At 44.3% G+C, this 18,318-nt stretch overlaps 2 protein-coding genes across 4 annotated transcripts in view; one reads left to right on the top strand and one right to left on the bottom strand.

The window, feature by feature from the left end:
- Window positions 1-4,435: 4,435 nt before the first annotated feature.
- LOC106608671 (Y-box-binding protein 2-A) lies at window positions 4,436-9,913 on the top strand. Of its 2 annotated transcripts, none has more exons than XM_014206766.2 (9): window positions 4,436-4,617; window positions 5,892-5,955; window positions 6,171-6,204; window positions 6,420-6,521; window positions 6,818-7,063; window positions 7,354-7,436; window positions 7,563-7,776; window positions 7,874-8,023; window positions 8,192-9,913. In XM_014206766.2, the coding sequence occupies exons 1-9, from the start codon at window positions 4,539-4,541 to the stop codon at window positions 8,225-8,227; spliced, it is 1,008 nt and encodes a 335-aa protein (XP_014062241.2). In that variant the 5' UTR covers window positions 4,436-4,538; the 3' UTR covers window positions 8,228-9,913. The 2 variants fall into 2 exon arrangements, with proteins under 2 accessions (XP_014062241.2, XP_014062242.2); XM_014206767.2 differs by having other exon boundaries at window positions 4,437-4,617; window positions 6,420-6,509.
- The window catches only part of LOC100136540 (solute carrier family 2, facilitated glucose transporter member 4), a 33,524-nt gene continuing 24,437 nt past the window's right edge, over window positions 9,232-18,318 (bottom strand). For both annotated transcript variants that reach the window (XM_045721584.1, XM_014206765.2), the window contains exons 6-11: window positions 17,682-17,844; window positions 17,243-17,430; window positions 12,823-12,927; window positions 12,300-12,401; window positions 10,893-11,096; window positions 9,232-10,734 (exon numbers count right to left, since the gene is read on the bottom strand). In XM_045721584.1, coding sequence (XP_045577540.1) covers window positions 10,510-10,734; window positions 10,893-11,096; window positions 12,300-12,401; window positions 12,823-12,927; window positions 17,243-17,430; window positions 17,682-17,844 — 987 coding nt within the window. In that variant the 3' untranslated portion in view covers window positions 9,232-10,509. The remainder of the gene's footprint in view (window positions 10,735-10,892; window positions 11,097-12,299; window positions 12,402-12,822; window positions 12,928-17,242; window positions 17,431-17,681; window positions 17,845-18,318) is intronic.

The following is an 18,318-nucleotide window of genomic DNA, read 5'->3' as shown; positions in this document are numbered from 1 at the left end:
TCACCCTCAAGCCTCTCAAATTCTAGACCAGGGGAGGGGAGCGAAATAACGGGAATATCGAGAGACTTGGAATGGAACCTCTTGTCCAAATGAGCTCAGAACCAGAAGAAAATGACATACATTTACATCAACTGCATCAAATAATAGTATTTTATTAGGATCCCCATTAGCTACTGTTAAAGCAGCAGCTATTGTTCCTGGGGTCCACACAAAACATGAAACAGGACAATACATTACATTAATAGACAACAGCTCGACGACAGCATAATACATGCTTTCATACACGTGCGCCTTAACATTTCATGCATCATACTCATATTCATCCTCAATGTTAACAGCTATACTGCAGCCATTCATTGGTACATGCTCAACTGCTACAACGGATTTCTCTAAACAGGTGTTGTGCCGAAAATCTCCCTCCTGACAGAATCCCCCCCCCCGCGTGAACGCGCACACACTCAATTCTTCATTGCTGTGACTTGCTTGCTAGTTGAGATTTCTGCTCTTCACTCCGTTGTCAGTTTAGCTTACGTTTCACTGATCTTAGTAGCAGAAAGCATGTTTTATTTGTGTCCTTCAAGACAGCTGTTAATGATCACGTTAGGCTGCATTTCATTTTATTTTTATGGCGGTTTGATCTGCAGTTTTAGGTTTGGCTATTTGTGTATTAGTCTATAAATAAATCTCTTTGCCAAAATGTGTCATCTCTCCCATGTCTTATTCGACTAGTGATGTTTTATGTGTCGCGTTTACGTTCAATTGCATATGCATAGTAGCATTATGCATAGTATTGACGTCACGTGAAGTATTTGACTCTAGTGACACAATTAAGGAAATTAGAAGGGGGGATTTCAGGAGGCAAGAAAATGGTCTTGCAGAAATCCCCCCCTTCTAATTTCCTTAATTGTGTCACTGGAGTCAAGTTCTTCATGTGGCTCACATCAGGGTCAAATACTTTCTATAGAACAAACTTCACGTCAGGATAGGCTACGGAAATGAACAATTAATGTATGTGTGTTATATTAAACATAGAGGAGGGAGTAAAATGTAGTCAAGCAATAAACATTTCAGAACAACTACCAGTCGAATAAGAGATGGGAGAGATGACGAATTTTGGCCAAAATATTTATTTATAGACTAATACACTTGAAACAAATAGCCAAACCGAAAACTGCAGATCAAACCGCCATAAAAATAAAATGAAATGCAGCCTAACGTGATCATTAACAGCTGTCTTGAAGGACACAAATAAAAAATGCTTTCTGCTACAAAGATCAGTGAAATGTAAGCTAAACTGACAACGGAGTGAAGAGCAGAAATCTCAACTAGAAAGCAAGTCGCAGCAATGAAGAATTTAGTGTGTGCGCGTTCACGCGAATGGGGGGAGAATTCTGGCAAGGGGGAGATTTTCGGCACAACACCGGCACTGATATCCTTATCTCACAGCTCCAGTGTTCTGTAAACACCAGGAAGTCACACACGATACAATAACACAAACGTTCCCTGTCCTTGGTCCTTTTACCTTCAGCAGTCTGACGCCAATATTATCAACCGATATGAACGTTGAGTCTAACATTCGAGTCTATGAGCCCCAGTTTAACACAAACAAACACTGGCAGAATCATGTGTTTACCATCCGTGTCCTTCCGTTTGACGTCAATACTATGCATAATGCTACTATGCATATACAATTGAACGTAAACGCAACACATAAATCAATAACGCACACTTAGATACTGACCGAAGCCTCAATAGAGAATGAACCCTTACCCTTCACCATTTTTGACTTTCAAGGCAATATTATACTATAGTAAAATGTTCAACCTTTTTTGTAAGTAGGTTCTGGTTTTAAGGGGTTCTGGTTTTAATGCTGAATATATGTCGCTGATGTAGCCCAGGCCTAATAACAGCGTCTTATTATTGGTAAAAGTCTTTGCACTTTGTGAGAGGCTACCTATGGTGGTATTGCCCCCAATGGTGGCATTGACATGGTGGCAGTCACAGTCAGTGTCCAGTGGATGGCCCCAAAGAACTTGGCAGTTCGCCGCTGGGTTAAATTTATCCCAGTGAAACACGAATCCCATGTCCTACAGTACCAGTCAAAAGTTTTAGAACACCTACTCATTAAAAGGTTTTTCTTTATTTTGACTATTTTCTACATTGTATAATAATAGTGAAGACATCAAAACGATGAAATAACACATATGGAATCATGTAGTAACCCAAAAAGTGTTAATCAAATCTAAATATATTCTATATTTGAGATTCTTCAAAGTAGCCACCCTTTGCTTTGATGACAGCTTTGCACACTCTTGGCATTCTCTCAACCAGCTTCATGAGGTAGTCACCTGGAATGCATTTCAATTAACAGGTGTGCCTTGTTAAAAGTACATTTGTGGAGTTTCTTTCGTTCTTAATGCGTTTGAGCCAATCAGTTGTGTTGTGACAAGGTAGGGGTGGTATACAGAAGATAGCCCTATTTGGTAAAAGACCAAGTCCAAATTATGGCAAGAACAGCTCAAATAAGCAAAGAGAAACGACAGTCCATCATTACTTTAAAACATGATGGTCAGTCAATTCAGAAGATGTCAAGAACTTTGAAAGTTTCTTCAACTACAGTCACAAAAAACATCAGGCACTATGATAAAACTAGCTCTCATGAGGACCACCACAGGAAAGGAAGACCCAGAGTTACCTCTGCTGCAGAGGATCAGTTCATTAGTTACCAGCCTCATAAATTGCAGCCCAAATAAATGCTTCACAGAGTTCAAGTATCAGACACATCTCAACATCAACTGTTCAGAGGAGACTGCATGAATCAGGCCTTCATGGTCGAATTGCTGCAAGAAACCACTAATAAAGGACACCAATAAGAAGAAGTGACTTGCTTGGGCCAAGAAACACGAGCAATAGACATAAGACCGGTTGAAATCTGTCCAAATGTGTGATTTTTGGTTCCAACCGCCGTGTCTTTGTGAGACACAGAGTAGGTGAACGGATGATCTCAGCATGTGTGGTTCCCACCATGAAGCATGGAGGAGGAGGTGTGATGGTGCTTTGCTGGTGACACTGTCAGTGATTTATTTTAATTCAAGGCACACTTAACCAGCATGGCTACCACAGCATTCTGCAGCGATACGCCATCCCATCTGGTTTGAGCTTAGTGGGACTATCATTTGTTTTTCAACAGGACAATGATCCAACACACCTCCAGGCTATGTAAGGGCTATTTGACCAAGAAGGAGAGTGATGGAGTGCTGCATCAGATGACCTGGCCTCTACAATCACCAAACCTCAACCCAATTGAGATGGTTTGGAATAGTTGGACCCCAGAGTGAAGGAAAAGCAGCCAACAAGTGCTCAGCATATGTGGGAACTCCCTCAAGACTGTTGGAAAAGCATTCCAGGTGAAGCTGGTTGAGAGAATGCCAATAGTGTGCAAAGCTGTCATCAAGGCAAAGGGTGGCTACTTTGAAGAATCTAAAATCTAAAATATATTTTGATTTGTTTCACACTTTTTGGGTTACTACATGATTCCATATGTGTTATTTCATAGTTTTGATGTCTTCACTATTATTCTACAATGTAGAAAATAGTACAAATAAAGAAAAACCTTTGAATGAGTAGGTGTGTACAAACTTTTGACTGGCACTGTATGTATGGAAGGCCAAAGGGCCAGGTGGAGGCTCTGAGGTAAAAAGGAGGAGTGGGTAGGATTGGGACTGGTGGATGAGTCAGGGCATGGGCCTGAGAAAAGATGAGGGGCCGGGGCCTTTTGAGCACCATGTCTGCCTGGGGTGTTTGTGCTGACTGATTTGGCACGGGACCAACTGTGTTTAATTTATATCTGACGGCAGCACGAGCTGTAATATCCAAAACAGAGAGACAAGTGCACACCAGGTTGTGTAGTAGCCTAGGGCCTGTAGCAACAGACTGGACAAGTAGGGCTATTTGGTCTACATTATTGATTGACCAAGTAAACTAAGCCTAAGTATGCCTTAGGCTAGAGCCTATTTTGTGCGTTATTGTTGTATTATTATTATTATTTTTAAATATATATAATGCGCTCATTGCTCATGCTATAGGAGAAGGGAACACCAAGAAGATCTAGACTTTATCATATATGATATATAGGCCATCTGAATTCCACTTTGCGTCTTAAACACACATTGTTTCCTATGCTAATGTTTCCTATGCTATGTGCTTTCAAAATAATTTGTACATCCTATATATTGGCCATGCCCGCTCATTCACAGTCCTGAGAGGTTGCATGCAGAACAACACCTCATTCAGTCAATCACCGGTCTACCTACCTGCTTTCACCGTCAAACTTGTCATTATTCGCAGCCTTGGCCCTTCCAATTGCCTTCCTTGCTGAGCCAATGAGACTGCTGGATTGGCTATTAGGATACCAATGAGGGCGTGGTTAACATCGGGAATCCCGGGAGGTGGTCTGGATAAAAAGTTTGCGGTGGTGATCTGAGCAAAGTTAATAAGACAAGAGGGGGACATTATTGGGAATCTGTATCCGTGCGAGTATGACCGACACAGAAGCGCAGAGCGCCCCATCGTCGGCACCAGTGGAAGAACCGCCACAGCCGGAGAGAAAAATTATAGGTAGGGAAAGTATAATTACTAGTGGAGAAGAGACCTTCCTTGACAAAAGTTTGAATAATTCGTTAGTGTTGTGTGTGTGTGGATGTGTCAAGGCAGCAACATTGGCCAGGTGTTTCAAATCAATGCGTAAAAGATGTCAGCTGGCTACAAATTGGGTAGGTAGAAAGTGCGTAGCCTATATTGTCTTGTCAGTTTGTAGGTCTTGGGTGATGTTAATCAATTGGGGTAGCCCACATTGCACACCCATATCAAATTGTGCTGAACCTAAGCAGTTTCTGGAGTGTATCGTTTCTCAAGTTCCACGTCCATCTTTTACGCCCTGACTTGGGCTTCAAACAATTGGATTACATGTCTGCTCTATTATAGGACTATGACATTAATGTTGCTACATATTATTCAAGAAGCGCGTACGACGTACGATTTTTCAAATTACCCCTATATGTGCCAACCTATTTATACGCACTCGGTTTTTATAAATTAATTGAAACAAATGTAGTTATCGACGTGGTTGAATGTAGGCTAATGCTGTCAAAATAATAATCTAACTTCACTTTATCAGATGTCACGTTTTCCAAGACGGAGGGAATTCATCCACAGGTGTAGGTCATTGATTGAAGTCTGATTTTTCCCATCTGACAGTCCTTCGGCCCAAAATAATCACTTATCCATACTTATTTGCCACGTTCTGACTTTCATAAAATGTTTTCTGCATTGCGCAGTGGTGCAAATTCTTTGGCTGAAGTTGCAATTCAACATTCCAATAGCGGTGGCAGTTACCTTTTTTGTTTTTAGTTGCAACTACTAGGCGTATTCATGTATTGCACTAACTACGATGTCGAAAAATGAACTGTTTTCACAGGAAACACTAGTCCCACTTGCCCTAGTCGGTAGGTTCTAGTCAAGTATTGTTAATGATTGACGCGAATGCCACATCCTGCAGCCTAGCTTGAAGTACTTTGGTTGATAAAATAAGTTGCGATAAGGGAGAACATTTTAGACACGTTAATATAATACTTTCCCGTTAAGTCTTCAGATGCTATTAATTTTTGCCAAATTGACTTAAAGGTTTGACTTGAACTTGATATTTGTGAATAGTATTTAACTAAGTCTGAGGAACTTTCTTTTACTGACAACTGTGTTCTATGGTTGTTTTACTTTTCGTTTATTGATGTGTACACTAGTTGTGTATGCAGGGCTCACCTGTAAAATACATTTGTCCCAGCATGAATCCCAAATAAAATACATGTGAAAAAAATACAACTTTGTTTTTGCAGCCACTGCAGTCCAAGGCACCGTGAAATGGTTCAACGTGCGCAATGGCTATGGCTTTATCAACAGGTAACCTGTTATGCGCTAGACGGTGCCCCTGAATCATTTATTTTGTTTAATGTGGCTGTCTGATGTGCAATTAAACTGTACACTGAAGGGCATTACATTTGACACAATGGGCATTACTTTTGTCACAATGCATGCACTTTGTAGTACAGCGATCTGACACTAACATGGATATGGTTTGTCATGGATGGGATAACTGATGTTATTTTTCCCCTCAGAAATGACACCAAAGAAGATGTTTTTGTTCATCAGGTAAGCCCAGCAAGATTAAGTCCATGTCAGGAAGAGCACCTGCTGCTTATTACCACTGGGTCACATTCATTCATGCGCACTGTTTTACAATTGAAAAGGAGGGTTTCCTATTGGACCAGTTCAGGTAGTCCCTTACTGTTTCAGTCTGCTTTCTTCTGTTCGGTGCCTAGTGAATACAACCCTGTATCACATCACCCAATCCATCTGCTGTTTAGACTGCCATCAAGAACAACAACCCCAGGAAGTTCCTTCGCAGTGTTGGAGATGGGGAGGTGGTGGAGTTCGACGTGGTCGAGGCCACCAAGGTAGGTAAACCTGTAAGGATGGGCTTTCATTTTATATCACCCTTAATTAACAAGCCTTAAAGGATAGGTATCACAAATCAAATTGTGAAAAACCTTTTCATGCCTCTGACTTAGTTGTAAGCCAAGTTCAGTTTTATGTCGTAAGGTGTGCAGCTTTCTACATTCGGAGAAATGTCAAATGACTGGGTAATAATGATTGTGGGAACTATGCTTCAATGTCACTAAAACTGTTTGAATTGCACATTGAGAATTCAATAACATTTTCATTGTCTTAAATATCTCTCCAACAAGCTCTTTCCCTCTCTCAGGGCTCTGAGGCAGCCAGCGTAACCGGGCCTGGCGGCGTTCCTGTGAAAGGCAGCCGCTATGCGCCCAACAAACGTCGCTTCCGCCGCCGCGTCTCCCCTCGCAGCCCTCGGCCTGATGATAAGGGTGACGGCACCTCTGTCCCCACCTCGGAAGGCGAAGGGGAGAATGGCAGAGGGGAGAACGGTGGTGAACGACCCGCACCGCGACGACGCAGGCCCCGTCGACCCAGACGGGAAGGACAAGAGGTGAGGGGGTAGATGGATGGGGAAGGTGCATCCTAACAGATTAAAGTTCCTTTCCCTCCATGTTGACTTATTTGAAGAGAAACAGATGGATAAAGTAATATGGTGAATGGAACTTACTACCAGCAATTTACTTCCACTTTAATTTACTATGAATATTGCTTCCTTCTGTCCAGTTTGTAAATGTCTGCAAATGGAGGGATGGGGTTGAGGAAGGTTGGACGTCATCCTGTGAATATCTGTTGTGTAATCAGTTCTCTCCTTTAGTGTCGTGTTGTCTGGTCTCTCCCCAGGGCGAGTCAGGGGAACAGGAGGGAGCAGTGGAAGGCGACCAGCAGAGGCCGCCACCGCGCAGGTTCAGGCCCCAGTACCGCAGGTGAGACTTGCGACATGGCACTTTTTTGCTGGCAGAGCTATTTGGGATAGGAGGTTAAAATGTCAATGGCTCTTTTTGAGCCCATAGGCCTATTTGACTTTGTCCCACGCCACTTAACCTTCTCAGGCCTTTCCGTCCTCGCCCACCCCCTGGAGAGGGTAAGCAGGATGGCAGCGCCCGCACCGAGAGGCAGGAAGGCCAGGCAGCGCACGGACAGGAGGTGGAGGCCCAGGAGGCCAAGCAGACAAATGGGAAGCAGACCAATGAAGACAGCCAGAAACCCCGCCGACAGTTCAGCCGCCGCAGGCAGAGGAACTCTGAGTCGAACACTGTCTCTAAAGTGAGCCGCTCAGTGCTGCCTATGTAATGTTGCGACGGAAATGTTTCCTCTGTACAATATGTTACCTGACAAAGTTTCCACTCTGTTCATATCTTAGGATGGGACAGAGAAGCCAGCCTTGGGGCCTAGCACCCCCCTTCAGACCTCCAAGCCAGCTGATGTCAAGGCCTCCCCCAAGTCCTCCCCTAAAGGCTCCCCTAAGATGTCCCCCAAGTCCTCCCCCAAAACCATCCACAAATCACCAGAGGTAGGAGGCACCCCAAAGTCTTCAGTACTTTTATTTTTACTGTTTCTTCTGGTCATAACTTGGATGCTGAAGTCTTACTGTAGGTACTCATTTATGTAGTTTTGTCATTTTAATAGTTTTTTTGGATAGTTATGGCGAACTAAGTCTAAAAAAAATCTTCCTTTCCAGGCACCTGCCACGACAGTTCCCGTGGTCGCAGAATGACGCCTCTGAGCGGATGGTGTCACGTCACCCCAGGCAAACGGTGGAACCCCACACTAAACTGATGCAACCTTTCAGGGATTGGGTGGAGGAGGGTTTAGGGTTACGCCTATTGCACTACTACAAAACGGCATTGTTGGCCATCTCGTAGCTGATGTCACGAGTATGTGACCATTTAGTTCCTCAAGTAATGAGTTAATTTTCTACATATGGGTTTTTAGAGGAATTACAAATCTTTTGACGGGATGGGAAGCACCAGGCGTGGATTATGCTTTTCCTGTTTGCTTTATAATTTTGGGACATTCTGGCCTTCAATGAAAGCCCACCTATATTGCAGGTGTAATTTGGTTGCCAATTGAAGGCTCAAATCCTGTGGGACCCACGGCTTGTTTTGAGGTTAAGTTGTGGCATTATTTTGTGTTCAGTTTATCTTGTTTTAATGTCGGTCTCTCCCCTCTTGGCATTCTGTCGGTCTCTCTCTGTAGGTCCTAGGGACTGTTAGACCCAGTCCCCCATCTAACAGTACATACCCACCTGATTTGTGTCAGTAGTGGGGGTTGTGTGTTTACAATTGAGAAAATACTCATTTTTTTAGAAATTGAGAGGGGAAAAAGTGTAAACCTGCTTGGATGCCCAGTTAAACCACAACCTCCAGCAAGTTTTCTTTAATTGACTGAGAAAGGGCAGAGCGGATACAGCCTCTATTTAAGTTTGATAACATGAAAGCAAAGCAGGTTTGAGTAGTGATGCGGTCTGGGACCTGACACACCCCCCCCAGATTCTAAAACATGCTGCTGCCCACACCCTCTCATAATCAAGGCCTGAGGCTGGTTTAAAGAAATACTGTAATTCTTTTTTTTTGTGGTGTTTTGAAGGGGATTGTGCGATGTCAGTTTATCAGAATGTCTATAAAAATCATGTTTGCAAAGACTACAATGCAGTTCTTTGTATGCCCACATTACTCAGTGCAATGTAAATGTCTTGGATCACATTTAGAGGGATAAAACCAAAGTTGAAGTTATTTAATTTCTTCAACTCGAGCTCCAGTAGCATCAAGAACAGGAGCCTGTTACATATTTCATCTAAACTATAACATGACTTAAGTTGCAGTATATTTGATATGCTTTATGACACTTCTGGGGATGGTAATATATGAAATTACTCTGAAATGTTGGCTCAACATGTCTGTCAAATGGGGACAATTGTCACGTGAACCACAACACGGCATACCTTGTTTTTTTTTTTTTCGTACTTTACATAAACCACAGGTCCTACTTGATACAAATCTTCATGAAGATGGTCACTCAAAATGGTACAGAATAGACAGCAACCAGCACATGCGTAGTTGTTTAGGGACAGATGGCTGCGACGGTATCAGAGGCCTGTTGCCATATCAACTATATAGGACTACTTTTGGAAACCAGTAGAATAAATACTAGTAGTGCTCATTGGGGCCCTGTCCCATTCAGAAACTGAAGATCTACTAAATACAGGATTTCCTCTCCGTAAAGTCTCTGTAGGCTGTGCAATGAGTCGCATGTTAAAGCGGTCCACTATTTTGTGTAAGCAAGTTTAGGGACACGAAGTGGGTTGCTAGCGGTGGAGTGGTTAGCCTGCTTTGAGACTTGTTAACTTGATCAGAAATAAAATCTGTCAGTCAATGCCACACGCCATAGCTTTGTAAAAAGGTACATGTTTTTTGTCTTATTTCAACCAGGTTCTCTCTCTCTGAAAACATCTGTATTTGTAGATAAAGTGCAGGAATACAAGTTTCTCCAAGTCTCTTTCCCTCTATTGAACATCTGTGCAGTCTCTCAGAATCAAATCACCCCCATCTGTACATGTACACCGGGGGTGGGGTAAATGCCTCAAGGTTCAGAAACATTCTAGTTCCTGATCACCCATTATGGGTTGCTCTGGTAATAAATCTCCCACCCCACTGACCCTTCACCCTTTCTGGCGTCTGTTCAGTTGGTGCAATGTTTTGTAATATTGTGTAACCTTTTCCTTGACTCAAATCCTGCAACCCCTGATTCTGCCAATATTTTTCACTCTAGTCTAATTTCCCAGTGGCAGCTATTGCATCAACTATGGCCCCCATTCCAAACAGATTACACCTCCCTATCCCTCGACCCACACGCCATCCCTCTTCCCTACTTGATATGCCTAGATGCAACTCGATAAATGGTGAAAGGATGTTACCATTTTTCTCTTCCCCTGCCCACCACCCCACAGTCTGTCTGGCCTCCTCTGCCTGCCTTCCCCAGTTGCCCAATGGGATCCCCTCAGTTGAGGCTCCCCTCCTCCCCCAGGTAATCCATCTCTGTGCTGCGTTTGCCCAGCTCCATGTCCAGGTCCATATCTATCATGGCGGGTGAGTGTTTGCTGAAGGTGTTGGAGATCTGGTCGAACGTCTTCCCCCGAGTTTCCGGCACCCGGAAGAAGGTGAAGATGAGGAAGAATAGCAGGAGCGCGGCGAAGATGAGGAAGACATATGGCCCACAAAGCTCCTGTGGAGCGGGAGAGGAGGGAATATGTTCACTGATGTATCTTAAGACATTCATTCAACATTTCAACTCAATCAGACACCATCCACTTCACTGATCAATATCCATTATATTACCATCCCAAAATTCCCCCAAAACACCATAGTGACCACTGTACTTACAGCAACATATTGGAAGCCAAAGCCGATAATGAAGTTGGCTGTCCAATTGGCGAATCCGGCCACGGCCATAGCAGCAGGCCTGGGGCCTTGGGAGAAGAGCTCAGCCACAAAGAACCAGGGGATGGGGCCGGGGCCCACCTCGAAGAAGGCCACGAATCCAAAGATGGCCAGCATGCTGATGTAACTCATCCAGGGAACACTGTCCTGCCAAGGGAAAGGAGACGGTTTTGCCAGAGGTACATGGTTGGTGAGTGGAGGACTGATCATAAATGACTGGAATGGTATCAAACACAAGGAAATCATGTGTTTGTGTCGATACCATTCCATTCCAGCCATTACTATGAGCCCGTCCTCCCCAATTAAGGTGGTACATGCATAGAAATAGTCATTATGGCCTCATTGACTTGAATAGGGTGCCCCTTCTATACTGAACAAAAATATAAATGCAACATGCAACAAATTCAAAGATTTGACTGAGTTACAGTTCATAAAAGGAAGAAAAAAAAGCTAGGCGCATGGATCAGAAAACCAGTCAGTATCTGGTATGACCACTGTTTACCACATGCAGTGCGACATCTCCGTCGCATAGAGTTGATCAGCTGTTGATTGTGGCCTGTGGAATGTTGTCCCACTCCTCTTCAATTGCTGTGTGAAGTTCCTGGATATTGTTGGGAACTGGAACATGCTGTCGTACACGTCGATCCAGAGCATTCCAAACATGCTCAATGGGTGACGTCTGGTGAGTATGCAGGCCATGGAAGAACAGGGCCATTTTCAGCTTCCAGGAATTGTGTACAGATCTTTGCAACATGGGGCCGTGCATTATCATGCTGAAACATGAGGTGATGGCGGCGGATGAATGGCATTACAATGGGCCTCAGGATCTCGTCGCATTCAAATTTCCATCGATAAAATGCAATTGTGTTTGTCTGTAGCTTATGTCTGCCCATACCATAACCCCATCGCCACCATTGGGCACTCTGTTCACAGCGTTGACATCAGCAAATCGCTCGCCCACACAATGCCATACACGTGGTCTGAGGTTGTGAGGCCGGGTTGAACGCACTGCCAAATTCTCTAAAATGACGTTGGAGGAGGCTTAAGGTAGAGAAATTAACATTAAATTCCCTGGCAAAAGCTCTGGTGGCCATTCCTGCAGTCAGCATGCCAATTGCACGCTCCTTCAAAGCATGAGACACCTGTGGCATTGTGTTGAGACAAAACTGCACATTTTAGAGTAAAGTTTTGTTGTCCCCAGCACAAGGACCAACACTTTACATGTTGCATTTATATTTTTGTTCAGTGTAGTAATTTTCTGTTTATGGATACATTATTCCAGTCCACCAAAGTTGCCATTATGATATGTTAATGTCTTATTGAGCTTGTTGGTATTCGTCTGGGACTGACCAATAGGGCGAGAGCCATTGTCATGACAATGGCGCAGCCGCACATTCCAGACAGGCCCAGCATGTGTAGTGTCCGGCGACCCGTCCTCTCAACCAGGAAGAGCTGTTGATTGGATGAGAACAAGGTGACAAACAGGTCATTAACAACAGGTCCGGGTCATGCTTGCTCATTTCTAATTGAGGCAAAACTTTGCAGATGATTCTGACTGAATTTTCCAACTGGCGTTTGCCTAAGGAATTCTCCAATCTAAAAGACTGTATTTTATGTAGGAGCTTTCTACAGGATGCAAACACAAAAGTGATGGCTTAACTAGAGAAGTTTGCATTTTAAAATCAAAGATCAACCCTCAACCCAATCAATAACATTAAAAAAACAAATCATGACCTGGCAACCCAACTCTGGCCTATTTGGAGGGGAAAGTCTAGGTTGGGTCGACTCACTACGTTATCTTCTTTGTTCAGTGATAAAGGTGAAGAGTTAAACAGTAATGGAGGTGCCTGGTTACAGGACCTTGCTAGCGTACCGAGACCACGGTGAAGGCACAGTTGACCACACCGGCTCCTATAGTGGCGTAGACAGGGCTCTGGACCCCTGCCTTCTGGAAGATACTGGTGGAGTAGTAGAAGATCTGGACAGGAGAGAAATAGAAGATGGTTGGTCAAGGAACGTGGTCGCTGTCTGAGTAATACTGACTAAATATGTGCCAAAAGGCAATATGGTTTGTGTAACGGTGGAATTGTCCATTCTAACACTGATTCAAATTGTGAAAATGGCCAAAGAGGATTGCCTGTGGAAGAGTTTGAACACACACACACACACACACACACACACTTTCCCTTTGTTTTGCTTTATTTTGACAAACACAGCTTATCTGGAGACTCAACACAGCAAGGTTACAGCAACACAGACAGACACACCCTGACACAAACTCAACCAGGTGTATAACACACATTGGGACATTTATTAATGAACCATTCTACCATGTCTCAGAATAGAATAGTATAGACCAGAACATAACGCATAGAATATTGTAGAATAGAACTATGTCCTCTGACGGGAACTGCTTTGCACAGTCTTGTTTAGTTAAAATAAAACAAAACAGTAAACACATACACAATCCATGTCTCAAGCCTTAAAAATGATTCTTTAACCTGTCTCCTCCCCTTTATCTACACTGATTGAAGTGAATTTAACAGGTGACATCAATAAAGCATCATAGCTTTCAACTGGAATCACCTGGTCAGTCTATGTCATGGAAAGAGTAGGTGTTCCTAATGTTTTGTATAGTCAGTTGAATGCTATGATCCTTTTTGATGTTACCTGTTGAATCCATTTCAATCAGTGTAGATGAAGGTGAAGAGATATGTCAAAGAAGGATTTTTAAGTCTTGAGACAACTGAGACATGGATTGTGTATGTGTGCCATTCAGAGGGTGAATGAGCAAGACCAAATATTTAAGTGCCTTTGAACGGAGTATGGTAGTATGTGCCAGGCGCACCGGTGTGAATATGTCAAGAACTGCAATGCTGCTGGGTTTTTCATGCTCAACACGTTTCCATGTGTATCAAGAATGGTCCACCACCCAAAGGACATCCAGCCAACTTGACACAACCATGGGAAGCATTGGAGCCAACATTTGCCAGCATCCCTGTGGAATGCTTTCGACACACTTACATTTTAGTAATTTAGCAGACGCTCTTATCCAGAGCGACTTACAGTAGTGAGTGCATACATTTCATACATTTTTTTTGTACTGGCCCCCGTGGGAATCAAACCCACAACCCTGGTGTTGCACACACAATGCTGGCATTGCAAACACCATGCTCTACCAACTGAGCCACAGGGAAGACACCTGGTAGAGTCCATGCCCTGACGAATTGAGGCTGTTCTGAGGGAAAAAGGGGGTGCAACTCAATATTAGGAAGGTGGTACTAATATTTGGTATACTCAGTGTATTTGTTTTTATTAATAACATAACATATTGATAACATTTTTGGAGAAGAATCTGTCAACCCTATCTAGCTATGAAACGACCTCCACTCATCACTGTCAAACGCTCCCTGAAACACTTCAGCGAGCAGGCCTTTCTAATCGACCTGGCCCGGGAATCCAGGAAGGATATTGACCTCATCCCTTCAGTAGAGGATGCCTGGTTATTTTTTTTAAATGCCTTCCTCACCATCTTAAATAAGCATGCCCCATTCAAGACATTTAGAACCAGGAACAGATATAGCCCTGAGTTCTCTCCAGACCTGACTGCCCTTAACCAATACAAAAACATCCTGTGGTGTTCCGCATTAGCATCAAACAGCCCCCGTGATATGCAACTTTTCAGGGAAGTTAGAAACCAATATACACAGGCAGTTAGAAAAGCAAAGGCTAGCTTTTTCAAGCAGAAATGTACTTCCTGCAACACAAATTCAAAAAAGTTCTGGGACACTGTAAAGTCCTTGGAGAATAATAGCACCTCCTCCCAGCTGCCCACTGCACTGAGGATAGGAAACTCTGTCACCACCGATAAATCCACTATAATTGAGAATTTCAATAAGCATGTTTCTACGGCTGGCCTTGCTTTCCACCTGGCTACCCCTACCCCGGTCAACAGCACTAAACCCCCCACAGCAACTCGCCCAAGCCTTCCCCATTTCTCCTTCTCCCAAATCCAGTCAGCTGATCTTCTGAAAAAGCTAAAAAATCTGGACCCCTACAAATCAGCCGGGCTAGACAATCTGGACCCTTTCTTTCTAAAATTATCTGCCGAAATTGTTGCAACCCCTATTACTAACCTGTTCAACCTCTCTTTCGTGTCGTTTGAGATTCCCAAAGATTGGAAAGCAGCTACGGTCATCCCCCTCTTCAAAGGAGGGGACACTCTTGACCGAAACTGCTACAGACCTATATCTATCCTACCCTGCCTTTATAAAGTCTTCGAAAGCCAAGTCAACAAACAGATTACCGACCAATTTGAATCCCACCGCACCTTCTCCGCTATGCAGTCTGGTTTCAGAGCTGGTCATGGGTGCACCTCAGCCATGCTCAAGGTCCTAAACGATATCTTAACCGCCATCGATAAGAAACAATACTGTGCAGCTGTATTCATTGACCTGGCCAAGGCGTTCGACTCTGTCAATCACCACATCCTCATCGGCAGACTCAATAGCCTTGGTTTCTCAAATGACTGCCTCGCCTGGTTCACCAACTACTTCTCTGATAGAGTTCAGTGTGTCAAATTGGAGGGCCTGTTGTCCGGGCCTCTGGCAGTCTCTATGGGGGTGCTACAGGGTTCAATTCTTGGGCCAACTCTTTTCTCTGTATACATCAGTGATGTCGCTCTTGCTGCTGGTGAGTCTCTGATCCACCTCTACGCAGACGACACCATTCTGTATACTTCTGGCCCTTCTTTGGACACTGTGTTAACTACCCTCCAGACGAGCTTCAATGCCATACAACTCTCCTTCCGTGGCCTCCAACTGCTCTTAAATACAAGTAAAACTAAATGCATGCTCTTCAACCGATCGCTGCCTGCACCTGCCCCCCCCGTCCAGCATCACTACTCTGGACGGTTCTGACTTAGAATATGTGGACAACTACAATACCTAGGTGTCTGGTTAGATTGTAAACTCTCCTTCCAGACTCACATCAAACATCTCCAATCCAAAGTTAAATCTAGAATTGGCTTCCTATTTCGCAACAAAGCATCCTTCACTCATGCTGCCAAACATACCCTCGTAAAACTGACTATCCTACCAATCAATCCTCGACTTCGGCGATGTCATTTACAAAATAGCCTCCAATACCCTACTCAATAAATTGGATGCAGTCTATCACGGTGCCATCCGTTTTGTCACCAAAGCCCCATTTACTACCCACCACTGCGACCTGTACGCTCTCGTTGACTGGCCCTCGCTTCATACTCGTCGCCAAACACACTGGCTCCAAGTCATCTACAAGACCCTGCTAGGTAAAGTTCCCCCTTATCTCAGCTCGCTGGTCACCATAGCAGCACCCACCTGTAGCACGCACTCCAGCAGGTATATCTCTCTGGTCACCCCCAAAGCCAATTCCTCCTTTGGCCGCCTCTCCTTCCAGTTCTCTGCTGCCAATGACTGGAACAAACTACAAAAATCTCTGAAACTGGAAACACTTATCTCCCTCACTAGCTTTAAGCACCAGCTGTCAGAGCAGCTCACAGATTACTGCACCTGTACATAGCCCATCTATAATTTAGCCCAAACAACTACCTCTTCCCCTACTGTATTTATTTATTTATTTATTTTGCTCCTTTGCACCCCATTATTTCTATTTCTACTTTGCACTTTCTTCCACTGCAAATCTACCATTCCAGTGCTTTACTTGCTATATTGTATTTACTCTGCCACCATGGCCTTTTTTGCCTTTACCTCCCTTATCTCACCTCATTTGCTCACTTTGTATATAGACTTATTTTTCTACTATATTATTGACTGTAGGTTTGTTTTACTCCATGTGTAACTCTGTGTTGTTGTATGTGTCAAACTGCTTTGCTTTATATTAGCCAGGTCGCAATTGTAAATGAGAACTTGTTCTCAACTTGCCTACATGGTTAAATAAATGTAAAATAAAATAAAAAAAAATGATAAGATATGAACTAAGTATGAAGTAACGGTGCATTACAGCCCATGTTTAACTAATGTGAACTCATTGGTATGTTGTGGAGGCTTGTGGAGCCAGTCAGCTTTCTGTGTTGAAGGTAAACAGATGTAAACAGTAGGAAGGCCTGGTCAGTCTCTCCCAGAACCCCTAGCTGTCAGTCACCATGGCAACAGGTGCCTGTGAGATGATGGGAACTATATGGAACTCAGCGTTCAATCACCCAATCACACGATAAAGTCCTGGACACGGCTACAAAGATCCTTAGACACACACACACTCTTCCCCACTCTCCTCCCTCCTCTAGTACTCACAGCGTTGACCCCGGACAGCTGTTGTGAGAGCTGCAGTAGGATGGCGATGATGATGGGCTGCCGGTACATGGGGGAGCGGAAGAGCTCTGCGATGGACACCTTCCTCTCCATGTCCATCCTCCTCTTCTCCTCCTTCATCTCCGCCAGCATATCCCCCACTTCCTGTCTCCCCGTCAGCCTCCTCAAGCCTAGGGATGAGTGGGAATGAGAATCAGGCTGAGAATAAAACTTCAGATGCGTTTCAGAGTGTGTGTGTGGTGGGGGAGGCTGACTTGCTCTGGGGTTGCCCAGACTCCCTAGCCCCCCTGTTATTCAAACCCTGCCCCTGTTCTGCTTGTGGTCCTCTCCGTTCATCCAGAAAGAAAAAGAGACAAAGAAAGGAGACAAGCAAAAGAGGCCATTAGAGAGTCCTGGTACATGGTCGTGACTGGATCCTCACCGCTCTTGGCGTGGTGCTCCTGGGAACGGATGATGTAGAGGAAGCGGGGGCTCTCGGGGCAAAAGGGCAGCAGCACCATCTGCAGGACAGTGGGCAGAACGGTCACACCCACCAGCACTGGCCACAACTCCTCACTGCCCAGCAAAGACTCCAGACCCAGGACCTAAGGAAAAGGTAGGAAGGTGGAGAAAGGGAAGGGAAGGAAGAGAGAGGGAAGGAAGGAAGGAAGGAAGGAAAGAGAGAAGGAAGGAAGGAAGGAAGGAAGGAAGGAAGGAAGGAAGGAAGGAAGGAAGGAAGGAAGGAAGGAAGGAAGGAAGGAAGGAAGGAAGGAAGGAAGGAAGGAAGGAAGGAAGGAAGGAAGGAAGGAAGGAAGGAAGGAAGGAAGGAAGGAAGGAAGGAAAGAGAGAGAGAGAGAGAGAGAGAGAGAGAGAGAGAGAGAGAGAGAGAGAGAGAGAGAGAGAGAGAGAGAGAGAGAGAGAGAGAGAGAGAGAGAGAGAGAGAGAGAGAGAGAGAGAGAGAGAGAGAGAGAGAGAGAGAGAGAGAGAGAGAGAGAGAGAGAGAGAGAGAGAGAGAGAGAGAGAGAGAGAGAGAGAGAGAGAGAGAGAGAGAGAGAGAGAGAGAGAGAGAGAGAGAGAGA

Source organism: Salmo salar, chromosome ssa07, assembly GCF_905237065.1.
Source record: "Salmo salar chromosome ssa07, Ssal_v3.1, whole genome shotgun sequence".
Lineage (NCBI taxonomy): Eukaryota > Metazoa > Chordata > Actinopteri > Salmoniformes > Salmonidae > Salmo > Salmo salar.
The sequence above is the reverse complement of the archived record's forward strand: the minus strand, read 5'-3'. Positions and strand labels throughout refer to the sequence as shown.

Excerpts from the sequence above, each read along its gene's own strand:
- LOC106608671 (XM_014206766.2), top strand. The coding sequence starts at position 4,539 with ATGACCGACACAGAAGCGCAGAGCGCCCCATCGTCGGCACCAGTGGAA. Across the intron at positions 4,618-5,891 it reads GCCGGAGAGAAAAATTATAG|CCACTGCAGTCCAAGGCACC; the intron begins GTAGGGAAAGTA and ends TTGTTTTTGCAG. Across the intron at positions 7,064-7,353 it reads CCAGACGGGAAGGACAAGAG|GGCGAGTCAGGGGAACAGGA; the intron begins GTGAGGGGGTAG and ends GTCTCTCCCCAG.